The 12,977-nt window shown below is 35.5% G+C and overlaps 1 protein-coding gene across 12 annotated transcripts in view; it reads left to right on the top strand.

Annotated features, from left to right (window-relative positions):
• ROBO2 (roundabout guidance receptor 2) overlaps nt 1–12,977 on the top strand; it is a 783,469-nt gene that overhangs the window by 668,155 nt on the left and 102,337 nt on the right. For all 12 annotated transcript variants that reach the window (XM_026700666.2, XM_087937503.1, XM_087937509.1 and 9 more), the window contains 2 exons: nt 5,787–5,911; nt 9,081–9,252. In XM_026700666.2, coding sequence (XP_026556451.2) covers nt 5,787–5,911; nt 9,081–9,252 — 297 coding nt within the window. The remainder of the gene's footprint in view (nt 1–5,786; nt 5,912–9,080; nt 9,253–12,977) is intronic.

Below are 12,977 nucleotides of genomic sequence, written 5' to 3'. Positions count from 1 at the left end.
TAGCTTTTGTGGAATATCAGCAACAATCAGGACAGGAAGTGATATACTGCTCCACCTCTATTTGGAGATGTAGCCAGCAGGATTTTTTACTCAATAAATATAGAATCTTAAAATGTGTCTTGCCAATGGACTGTTGTGGCTCAGTCTTAGGACCATACTCCATAAGGGCTCAGTGGAAACTTAAATTGCAAGAATTTCTCCTGCAATTTCTCTCCAACAGGTCTGTGCATGTCTAGATGTTACTGTTCCTTTAGTTCCTATAATAGAGTTAATGGGACATTGGAGCAACAGTGTTTTCTGAATGTTTGACAGTGGCAGATTATGAGTCAGGGTCAGAATGTTCATAGAGGGCATCAGCACATTACTTGTGTGAATATATGCAAGGGATATGATTCTGAAATTAAAGTGAACAAAGAAAAACATTGAGTGGATTAGTATTTAATTTAGTTTCCTGATGGTTTGAAGATGTTTATGGTTTTGGTGATCAATACAGACTTCCACTGGGTGTCTGGCTCCTTCTATCAGATGTCACAGATTTCAAAAGTGGCTTTAATTGCTGGCAGTTCCTTATCCAGTGATACTGTTTTTCTCAGCCATCTTTCCGTTTCTGAGAGTAATAGCTACAAGAGTATATACTGGAGGAACATCAAATCTGCCTGAAATAGTACTGCTCCCAACACTATCTCAAATATGTCAATGTCTATAATAAAAGGACTTGCTGGATCTGAATGACAAAGATTGAGCTGAGAGGCAAATGCAGACTTTAAAGCTTCAAAAGCTTTCTGGACCTTATCATTGAACAGTGATCTTCTGGAAGAGGTTGGTCAATGGTACTGTGACTTCTAATAAAGAACTGGTCATAATTTGCAAATCACAGGATGCATTGTTCATCCTTGTGTGAGGACTACCAAAACAAGATAACATCTACCTTATCAGGATACATGGCACTATCAATAGAAGATATATGATTGCCTAGAAATTCTATTGTGGTACTCTCAAATTCATACTAAGTGAGTTTTGTAAATATATGATTTTTCTGCAGTCTCTGTAAATTGGTCTGATATGTTGTTCATGCTCTGCAATAGAAGTCAAGAAAATCAGGATATCATCAATATAAATAATGATATAATACAGATACAGACAATCAGAATTGGAAGGGACCTTGTAGGTCATCTAGTCCTACCCCCCACCCAAGCAGGAGACCCTACACCATTTCTGACAAATGGCAGTCCAATCTTTTCTTGAAAGTCTCAAGTGATGGCGCTCCCACAACTTCCAAGGGCAAGCTGTTCCATTGGTTGATTGTTCTCACTGTCAGAAAGTTTCTCCTTGTTTCCAGGTTAAATCTCTCCTTGTTCAGTTTCCATCCATTATTCCTAGTCTGGCCTACAGGAGCTTTAGAAAATAGCTTGACCCCTTCCTCTCTGTGGCAGCCCCTCAAATATTGGAAGACTGCTATATCTCCCCTGGTCCTTCTCTTTACTAGACTAGCCAAGCCCAGTTCCTGCAACCGTTCGTTGTATGTTTTAGCCTCCAGTCCCCTAATCATCCTGGTTGCTCTTCTCTGTACTTTTTCTAGAGTCTCAACATCTTTTTTATAATGTGGTGACCAAAACTGGATGCAGTACTCTAGGTGTGGTCTTACTAAGGCTTTATAAAGTGGTATTAGTACTTCCCTTGATCTTGACTGTATCCCTCTGTTAATACAACTTAGGATTGCATTAGCTTTTTTGGCGGCGGCTGCACACTGCTGGCTCATATTTAGCTGCTTGTCCACTAAGACTCTAAGATCCCTCTCACAGTTATTGCTATTGAGCCTGGTTTCACCCAGTCTATATGTGTACTTTTGGTTTTTCTTGCTTAAGTATAGGACTTTACTTTTCTCTACACTGAATTTCATTTTGTTAGATACGGCCCAGTGTTCTAGTCTGTCAAGATCCATCTGGATCTTGAGCCCATCTTCCTGGGTGTTAGCTATTCCTGCCAGCTTTGTATCATCTGCAAATTTGGTAAGTTCTCCTTCTATTCCCTCATCTATGTCGTTAATGAAGACATTGAAGAGTATTGGCCTAAGATGGAATCTTGTGGCATCCACTGCTTCCTTCCTTCCATGTAGACTTAGACCCATTAAGGACTACTCGTTGAGTATGGTTTGCCAGCCAGTTGCGAGTCCATCTAGTGGTGGTGCTATCTATTCCACTTTTTCTAGCTTACTAAGAAGTCGGTTGTGGTCTACTTTGTCGAATGCCTTGCTGAAATCTAAATATAATGATCTAGGAGATCTCAGAACACATTGCTAATAAAATGCTGGAAGATTACACAAGGATTCATCAGTCCAAGACACATGACCATATATTCAATATGCCCATAGTATGTTCAAAACACTGTATTCCATTCATTTCTCTTTCTTTTGCACATTAAATTGTACAACCTTTAATATCTAACTTGATAAACATTTAGCGTTGTAGAGGCATTCAGAGATGAATGACAAAGAGTAATGATTATAAACAGTAATCTGATACAGTTGTCAGTAATCGTTGCAGACACTAGGTTCTCCCAATTTCTTTCTAAAAAACAGTACAAGAGTCACTGCAGGAAAGGCTAAGGGTCAAATAAAGCATCTTTTCACATTTGTATCAATGGATCCCTTCAAAGCTACCAACTAATGCTGTGATAAAGAGACATCCAACTCGGATCTTAGCCCCATTACAGATTAATAGGGTAGTCATGCAATTGATGCGTTAGTAACTGCTATTCTTTTCTTTGACTGATTACATCTGTGAAGTCTCAGTATTTAATGAGAAATGTTGTTCAGCAGCTAAAATTGCAGGAATGACAAACTTATATTATTAAATTCTTCATCTATCACCGATTTTTGTTTTTACATGTCAGATTGACATATAATGGCTGTAGGATTTCTCTCTAAAATTGCAATCTGATTTAGGGCCATATGACAATTCAGTTTCCCTGTAGGCCAAAAAAAAGTCTCAGGAGGGAACTGATTCCATATACCTTTCTTGCTCCTAGCCTCTAAGGCCAATTCTAAGTGACATCACAAACTTTAATCTGGTGAATCCAAAAACATGTGGCAGAAGACAAAGCAAAAAAAAAAAATTACTAGATGCAATTCAAAGAATCTGAACTGTTCAAACTTTATGTCAAATGACGGACAGATAGATATATCTGAACACACCCAATATGCACTCTGGATAACTTCTCATTTTTGGTTGTGGAACTAAAATTTAAATATAATCTGAACAATATAAGAAACATAAAAATATAAATACCCCCAAAATGTTTTTGGACTGCTGATAGTATGACATAGGAGATTTTGCTGTGTTATTTTCCAGTGTTATTAAAGACAGAATTATTTTGATTTTGTGTTTAAACTGAATGCTTAAAAAAAGCAACTTTATTACTCATTTTTTATTAATTTTTATTAATCATTTTTTATTTATTTATTTTGTCTTATTTATTCAACAAGCTTATATGGTTGCCAATATACCAGCAGGACCTCAAGCAGTGCACAAGAATACAGTTAAAAATTGATTTTAAACAAACAAAAAATATGTAGTTCCCACAATAAAACTTACCTCCATCAATCAGTAGATCATTAAATCATGAGCATTTCTGAACTGCCCTATAACTGTACAATTATTAGAAGAGCCATGAGTTCAGGAAAGAGCAATCTACAACCAGGTTTAATAGGACTGTACATCAGCTACTTTCAGTTCAGAAAAAAGCTTACTTATGAATCTAGTTATGAATGTCAAAATCAATCACAAGATTTACACAATTAGTTAGAAAAAATAATTTGAATACAAATAAAAGGACATTCAGTACATTTGTTCTAGACCTTGCAATATGAATTAAATGTATTTTGAGTTCTCATTATTTCTTATGATTATATTAATAAATCATGCAGGTTTCATATGAACTACTGTTGAACTAGCTTTTCAAGCAACTTTAAATAAATCTTATTAACATTTTTAAAGATTTTATAGTTGCATTCCAAATATAAAATTCTTTATTTTTTTCCAATTGGTATTAATTCAAATATTATTTCAACCAAGTTCATCTTTTCATCTTTTTAATGAAGCTATGTCTTTGATGGATTTCTATGTAATTAACTGATTACTACAATATTCTAAAGTATTTAATGAAAATATTTAATACCTTTTTTATTTCACTTCTTGTCACCTAATGGGGTAATTACTGTGACTCATGCAGCTATGCTGATATGTACCCTTTTGACATCTGTTATCAAGCATCCTACTTGTTAGTCCCCATCTCCTTAAACCATGACAACAATGTTTGGCAGCAAAATTACTAATATTTAGGATATGATTCTGCTCCTTGTTTTAATTTTCAGGTTGATTTTTTACTCCCAAAGTTTTCCATTCCAATTCTCATAATTTTAATTCCCTCAACGAAAGATGGTCCTTTTCCAAATCACTAAATTACTGGAGGAAAAGCCACAATCTGAGCTGTGCCACTAATTATTGAGAGTTTGTCCATCTTTGATATAAGTTGTCTTAATTTGTTACATAGTGCCTCACACCATATAATAAAGATGCACATATGTAACCTGTGAAAGCAGACGAGATGAAACCTGCAAGTTTTGCATGTTTATTTCTGAATAAACTGGAAATAATAAATGTTAAACTGTTACCTTTCAAAATATATAACCCCAAATTTTTGGGATTTTAGATGGAAAAAAAGGCATGGATGTCTTCATTTAAAATATGTGGGTGCTATGGTATTAATAACAGTATCGTCATTGCATAAGTCACTGACCAGCATAATAAAAAGAAACAAACAAGAATAACAATACATTTTTCCATTTATTAGAATATTCTAATGTGCCATTATTAGTACTTAAAAAGAGCAAAAGCCTGAAATATAAATAACCTAAAAACAAGCAATAAAGTCATGTTGTTGTTCAATTCTAAGATAATATCCCTAACTAAATTTAAATGACAAAAATTAATGAAAAGCATGACTAAAATTCTGAATTTAAAAGCAATTAGATATGGTTAAGCAGGCAATCATAGAGGTTTTTGTGTGCCATCACTGGATGTCTCTACTTCTATCAACCAATGAAAACAGAGGAATCTCAAGTTCTCTACCAGAGGCCTGGGAGTTTTGAGGGTTCTGCACAGTATCTTAGCTGTCCCTAGCACTTCACTCTTTTGAACATAGAGCTCTGATGTTCATAGGATCTGTTGTAATCACTCTCCCATCTTAGGAGTCAGAGCCCTGAGTGTTCTTAGCATCACTTGGATTACTTTGGCCTTTACTTTCCACATTTTCTTTAGTTCTCCTCCTTCAGGCCTTTCTCATACTCTCTGCCTAATGTGTTACAGCTTATTTAGCAGGTATCTTCTCCATCTCCAAAGTTATCACAAAGTCTCACAGTGGAGGGCTATGTTTGAGGCACATAGTCATTCTGTACTCCTAAAGTGTACTGGAATTTATAAGGTATTTCTTTGAAATTTATATTACATGGTTTCATTTTTATATTGTCATCCTATAGTCCTAAAGTATACTGTGTACAAAACCTAGGATCACACTTTGACAGGGTAAAACTTCAAGATGTGCTGTATATATACTTTAACAAATTGTATTCCTTGTTCTTTAATTCAGCTTTTGCTAGCTTACAGTTTTTACTCCTTTTGAGTCAAAGTTTATTTCTGAAATTGAAAGTACTGTGGCCTGTAACTTTTTGATATAGTTGCTAAAACCTTTCATCTCTTAATGTCTTATTTTGACTTCTCACCTCATAGCACCTCCACAGTTTGTGGTAAGGCCACGTGATCAGATTGTTGCCCAGGGAAGAACAGTAACATTCCCCTGTGAAACTAAAGGAAATCCTCAGCCAGCAGTATTTTGGCAAAAAGAAGGCAGCCAGGTAAGTTCTTTTAATGAGAATTAATTCTTTAATTACTAGAACTATACAAGGCTTTGGAACCAGTGTGTCAGAAATGCATGACAGAAGTTTTCCTCAAAGCATATAAAAAAACCTGTTACTTGAAAGGCTTTTGCAGATCATGTTCTAATTTGCAGGCAGTCCCAATAAAGGGGCACAATTCCCCTATTTATTTATATCAGTATTGTGAATGGCAATAATAATGAAATAATAATAATAATTTTAATTTATTTTCAAGACTTTGAAACATATTGAATTGATCCTATAGGATCATTATATCAATTATTTATTTATTTTGCCATCCAATCAAGGGTTGGAATCTACTTGTTTGGACCAGTTCTATAGAACTGGTTGTTATGATTCTGCACGGCTCGGAGAACGGACAAATCGTGTCCCTAGCTGACCCCGTCCCTCTCCACCCACCCCTCCCCTCCCCACCCAGTCAGTCCTTATCACGCATGCATGACATCGCACACATGCCCAACATTACTGACTGAGTTCTTGCCTGCCCAGTCATTCCTTAAGATATTTCGTTTTTTCCCCTCCTGGCGATCAGCTGTTCTGATGATCAGCTGTGCCGGGATCCCCTTTGCTGTCTTATTGCTTCTCCCAGGAGGCTTCCCTGAGGCCCAGGAAGCAAAAAGGAGTGTAGTGGGGATGCAGTGGGAGTATGGTGGGGTGCTGTGCCCCCCTGTTCCATTTTTTTTGCCTTCCTGGGCCCCATGGAAGCCTTCTGGAAGCAAAAACACCCCCCAGGAGGCTTCCCTGAAGCCCAGAAGGCAAAAAAAAATGGGGGGAAGGGTTTGCTGCAAAAAAGAAGCCAAGCCCACATGGCCAAGCCCACACAGCCACGCCTACAGAACCAGTTTAAAAAATTAAAAAATTTGAATCATCCCACCCCTGCATCCAGTATTTTTTTTTGAATATAAATATATTATGCTAGCCCTCTCTCTCATTAAATTTAGCCTTGTTCTCCATATTCCAAACCACAACAGCCATTTTCTGTGGAATAGGCAATTATTATTTGAGAATAGCTAGTTTATATGAAAATATGCACCCATATGGTTGAGCCGCTGAAATATTATCTCAGTTATATATCAATTAAACTACAAAATATATAAGTTGATGCTTTTGTATGAATTCAATGAATAATTCATTTGTCATTTTTCAATGTAACCACTGTACATTGAAAAATCACAGATGAGGAGGCAACATTTTCTCCTACAGATGGTTGCATTTTTCTTTGGTTCAAAGCTTGACAGGCTTTCTGGTTGTTTACTTCAACGTGCAGTGTGAGCGTTGTTTGAAGTACTTGATTCACACAATTTGAAAGTTGCTTTCATTGTGAAGAAAAGTATTTTTTGCTTGCAATTGAGAAAATTGCTTGGAAGAGAAAATGTGTGCCATTTTTAAAATTAAAATAAGAATTGTTAACAAACATTTTAAATATGTTATTTAAAGTCTTAATAACATGGTAATGTTTATGTAAAGTGGGCTTATAGTGTCACACTTGAATCTAATAAAGTGGACATCCATCATGATGTAATAAAGAGAAGAGCTTCTAATTAAAGTAGGATATCATTTGCAGGATTACAGTCATTTAGTGTAATTGAAAAGTGTTAATACCCTATTTTATCTACTTTCATTGGTATTACTTCAAGGGTAAAACATTTTAAGGTGAGAATGTATCTTGCTTCTTTAATTGAATGCTGTTACCTACTTATTGTAACATGTTGAAGCTGTTTAATTACAAACCTGTAGAATTAATTACAATATTGAGACCAAGTTCCCAGAGGGCTTAAATGTTCTCCTTTTGGCAAATAAATGTAACATAAAAATTGATACCTCAGTTGTTTATAATCAAACCTTGAAACATAGTTCAATGTGATTCATTATTCCCACGTGTTGTTTTCTTAATTGAGCTTCAGTAAAGCAACAGAGGTTAACCAGGTTAATGTTTTCACTCTAATATAAAAATGTCTGGTCTTTGTAGGGAGACATCAACCTTTTAAATGTTTAAAAGTCCTGTCATTGCATTTTATCATGAATAGCAAAGGCATGTTACTTCCACTATGCCTACATTGAATATATACATTATAATATTTTTTTGATTCTGTGTACCCAGTTGTCAAACCACACCCTCTCTGGCCTTGGACAATCCTCTCTCCATGGAAACAGTCCATGGTGGGGGCCACTGTTTTAAGGCATTCTTATATTGGACTGGTTCTTTTTACTCTTTTATTAAGTGTTGTCAACTGAATAGGAGATGTCATAACTGTCCCTGGATTTTTCATGATGGCAGTTTGCATAGCTCTTTGTATTTAGTAGCTATTTCATTTTTAATAATATTTCATATAAAATGCAGCAACTTTATATTAAATAATATGTATACTTTATTCTCTGTTGGATTGCCTCAGTATATTTCCAATACTCTTGAATAAGTGAACCACATTCTTTGCAGTATTATATTTGGATAATTGATTCTGTTATTAATGACTGGATACCCACATTCATTAAATCATACCATAGATTGGGGGGGTGGGGTGGAAGATGCTATTATGATTTGTTATTAGAAAAATATTCATTATTTATGAAGTCATGTGAAAACACAGTCAGCATTTAAAAATTTAGCTTTTATATTCAGCATTACCATTTAATAGCATATAAAATTTACTATAGGGCAGTCTCCTGAAAAATCATTAACATCAGATTATTTAAATGCACATAGGCAAATAATATAATTTTCTTTTTAGAATTGTAATATCTACTGACAAAACTACCTATGTAATTACTTGTTTTTCTAAAGCTCATTATTGAAATGATTTCTAAAATTAAGCCCTTTTGCGGAACTTTAAGGAAACTATCTTAAATGTCCCCCCAAAAAATAATAACCTAAATTATACTATCCTAATTAAAATGTCTAGATCAATATTTGATCAGTAAGGAAAATCATATTTTAAAATAAAACTGTACACCTATCATATTAAAAATTATATAAAGAAGTTCCAATTAAAAATGTCACCAATTTATCTCAGAGGAAGTGTAAATGATATGAACATAACAATGTGCCCAGTGTAAAGACTGCTGCTGTTACTTACGAAATAATTAGTGTTTCAGCTTTTGAATTAAATGATCTGCATTACCTCTACAGAATCTTCTGTTTCCGAATCAGCCTCTCCAGCCTAATGCCAGGTATTCTGTGTTACCAACTGGGGATCTTACTATCACAAATATTCAGCGGGCTGATGCGGGATATTACATCTGTCAAGCACTCACAGTTGCTGGAAGTATCTTAGCAAAAGCTCAGCTGGAAGTTACTGATGGTAAGAAATAACCTTCATGATATATTGTTATTGTTTTTATATATTGTTTATTTATATTTATGATCGTAAGTCATACATTATTTGTAGATTTAAACCAATTATTTGTATTGACCAAAAGACAGTTAGGGTGGGTTAAATAAGAAGTTACCAAGTCAAGGATAATTGAAACCAAATACCTTGTTCATTCATTCACCCACTCTGACAAAAGTTAAGATAATGGAGATTCTTTAAGACTTCTCATAAGCAGATAATTAATTATTTCCTATTGGTATTTGTTTTTAATAGCTATAGAAAGTATTTAATTACTGGAAGAACTAAACTAGAAGAAATAATCCCCATGTTATATAATTCTAAATCTGCATGTGGCTTTAGTCCAAAGTAAAATCCTACATGCAATCAATTGTTTCAGGAAATATACGTATACGTACAGATATATATATCCTATGACAAAGGATAAAAATTATTTTGGGCACAATGAATTATACCAAATGAATTATTAGTCCAGAAGGTACTTTTCAGAAACAGTATAAAATCTCTTTCAGAACAATGACTATCAGGTAAGAGGCAGAATTTTATATACAATGTAATGTAATGAGTATAATAATATATGTTGCTTAGCATCTGCTTTATTTAGTGACCAATGTAATAACCATGCTAAAAAAAAAACCCACCCAGTTTAAAAGCTATGCCATGCAATTATGTCCTTTCCAGCATCTCTCTCTTGCTTATTTATCCCATACCCAAATGTTTTTAATGAGAAAGAGAGGCAAACCCAGTTCTGCTGAAGAAAGTAGCAAAAAACAAAGGAAAACAGGAGTAAAATAATAAGTTGTGGTCATGTAATTTTCACTTTTGTTTAACAACCAAGTGTCAAGTTCTGGTAGCAGTCACTGAATAAGGACTACCTGTATATAAAATTATAATATAATATAATATAATATAATATAATATAATATAATATAATATAATATTTAATGTCTAAATTGTCTGAATATATCCCTGATGTTCTATATCATGGCTAACATCCCTGTGGATGAATTATATCTAAATGTGATTAATAAGGAATCCCATTTTTTATGGTATTGTTGATGGTTTGCTGGTTTGCTGAGTTTCTGGTCCCTTACTTACAGTAGAAATGTGGATAGTTAACACACTTTCTTTTTATAGCATTTTGCATTACAATATCTGCTATTGCTAACCCATCTTAAATATATATTATAATTTCTGCTGAGAGATTTTTAAAAATACAATCTCAATATTTTTGGAATGTAACATGAAAAAAAAATAAAAGTAACATTTACTTTTATGCCAGCATCTTCCAGCACCTCACATTTCCTATCGTATATCCTATATAATCCATACAAAGACCCATAACACTTTTATTTTTCTCTTTATTCTCCCCATTTTCCTCCCCCAAATATCAAGGAGAATGAATGAATGAATGAATGAATGAATGAATGAATGAATCATCAGGCGAATCCTTTGGGAAGCTTGGCAGGGAAAGAAGGAGGGAGAGTGGGAAGAGTGTCTTTGGGATTTGCCAGGAAAAATCCAGGAGGTGGATGTCCATCCTATTTCTGTTCTTTAAGGAGATGAAGGTAGGGAGCAGAGGCAAACCTTCCAATCCAAACATAAGAGAAAGGGAATCATCCTACAGACCCTTAGCACCCCCTTAAATGGAAGAAGTAACCACACCTCACCTTCATCTCCTTTTTACGGGCCTTTGTACGGATTATATAGGATAAACGATGGGAAATGCGAGGTGCTGGCACAGCAAAAACAAGCTACCGGCATAGGATCAGAATGTTCTGGGCTCAGTAATGTCTTTTTAACAAAGTAATCCCAAGAAACATGAAGGCGGAGAAGATGCTACCGGGAGGGGGGGGGGAGGAGGAAGCTGCTCAGCCAATTTGTATTCTTAGGGAACTGACGGAGGGAATGAGAATAAAGAAAACTTAAAAGAGGGGGAAAAGGTCTATGGGGGGTTTGGGGCAGCTGGAGCAAGAGGAGAGTGCCCGACTATACAGGTGAATGAGCCAAGAGAGTACGCTTGAAGAATGCAGGCAGGAGGGACAGACTCCAACAAGACCGTGACCCGAAGCTCTGCGGCAGGAAGCAAAGCAGGGCGTGGGGGGAAGAGAAATGATGGCATCGCTCTCCTGCCGCCGCTTCCACCCACCGAAGCCCAAATGACTCACTGACTTGCAGGACTTTGTCAACACAGCTATTGTCAAGCAAAGCAATGGCACTGTGGACTTCCAGTTTGAGTTCCTTCACTGACAGACCGAAACTGCAATCATGCGCGGTTTCGATCTGTGCTCACCGCCGGAGCACCCTGAGCCGGCTGGTTTCGGGGCTAAGCCACCCCATAGAGTGGGGAGACTGCCAGCATGGTTGAGGAGAGCCACATCTCTCCTCTTCAGCTGGCCATTACTCCCTTTCCTGAAGGCGGTTGCAGCGGTGGTCAGAAATGGCCACCTCAAAGAAGAACTCGACCGGAAAAGAATGTGCAGGAGGAAGATAAGAAGAGAAAGTTTTGGTTGACTGGGTTAAACTGCAAAAGCAACAACATAAGGTACCCTGGAATTTAAACTATATAAAAAAAACATTGTTCCCAAAGATTTTGAAGCAGCGAAGAAGAGAGGGAAGAGAAAGGATTTGTTATTTTTTCTTCCCTTCCCGATACTGACAGCTAAGAGACTTAAGCAAGAAATTGAAAAAAAATCCACTTTGACATCAATAGGCATTTAAGCTGAAAATAAAATGTCAATGGGATAATAAAGATTTCTGGATACTTAAAAGCTTTTAAAAGCAGGAAAGGAGAGAAAAAGAATAATAGGGCAGGATCTGGAAAAATGGAGGAGACTGCCTGGAACTAAAAGGAATTTACAGTGAAACTTCAACAAGATACAACAAATTTAACTGAAACTTGGCAACAAAATAATAGAACCTCAGGAAGAGAAAGTGGAAAAAAGAAGCAAGAAGAAACAGCTTGGGATTATTTGGATTACTTGGTGATCTTTGGATTTTTGGTTATTGCATTTAAATGACTAAAATCAATCAGGTGGTAGTTTAAAAGTGTCTAAAATGGCACCAATTTTAGAAGAACTGAAAATGGAACTTAAAAAGTACAAAGAAGATGCACAAGAAGGGAGAGGTTCTTTTGGCTTCGTATTTCAACTCTTAGAAATGGAGATCTGGAACTTTGAGAAGCAACAGGAAACACTTGCAGAACAAGAAGATTGGGACAAAGAAGAAGCCATTTTTAATGATCAAGTAATTTTATGTGGGGGGAAAAAAGGAAAGGGGGGAAGAGAATGAAAAGTTTAAGATTTGAAAAACAAAAATAAAAAGAAGAATAGTTTGAAAAATAAGTATAATATTAGAAAGCAACAAAAGAGGGGATTACAGAAGAGAAAATTAGAAGTAGAGAGACAAGGGGGTAAAAAGGGGATGAAGAAGAAGAGGGGGAACCAGGAAAGGAAAAGAAGTTATAAAGGACAGAAACAAGATATAGAGAAACAGGGAAAAGGTATAAGAATTGAAAGTATAAGCCTGTTTAGAGATAATGGGTGAAAACTTAATTGTAAAAGGGATTCTGCAAAGGTACATAAAATAGTATTGTTATATTACAAATAGAAATAATTTTAGAAAATATGATTAAAATGATGGATAAAATATTTATCGTAATCTAGTGGAATGTTTGTTAATAAATAAATGAAATA

The sequence above is a fragment of the Pseudonaja textilis genome, chromosome 7 (assembly GCF_049901715.1).
Source record: "Pseudonaja textilis isolate UNSWEBS1 chromosome 7, rPseTex1.2, whole genome shotgun sequence".
Lineage (NCBI taxonomy): Eukaryota > Metazoa > Chordata > Lepidosauria > Squamata > Elapidae > Pseudonaja > Pseudonaja textilis.
Note: the sequence above shows the minus strand (reverse complement) of the source record. Positions and strands in the feature narration are given on the sequence as shown.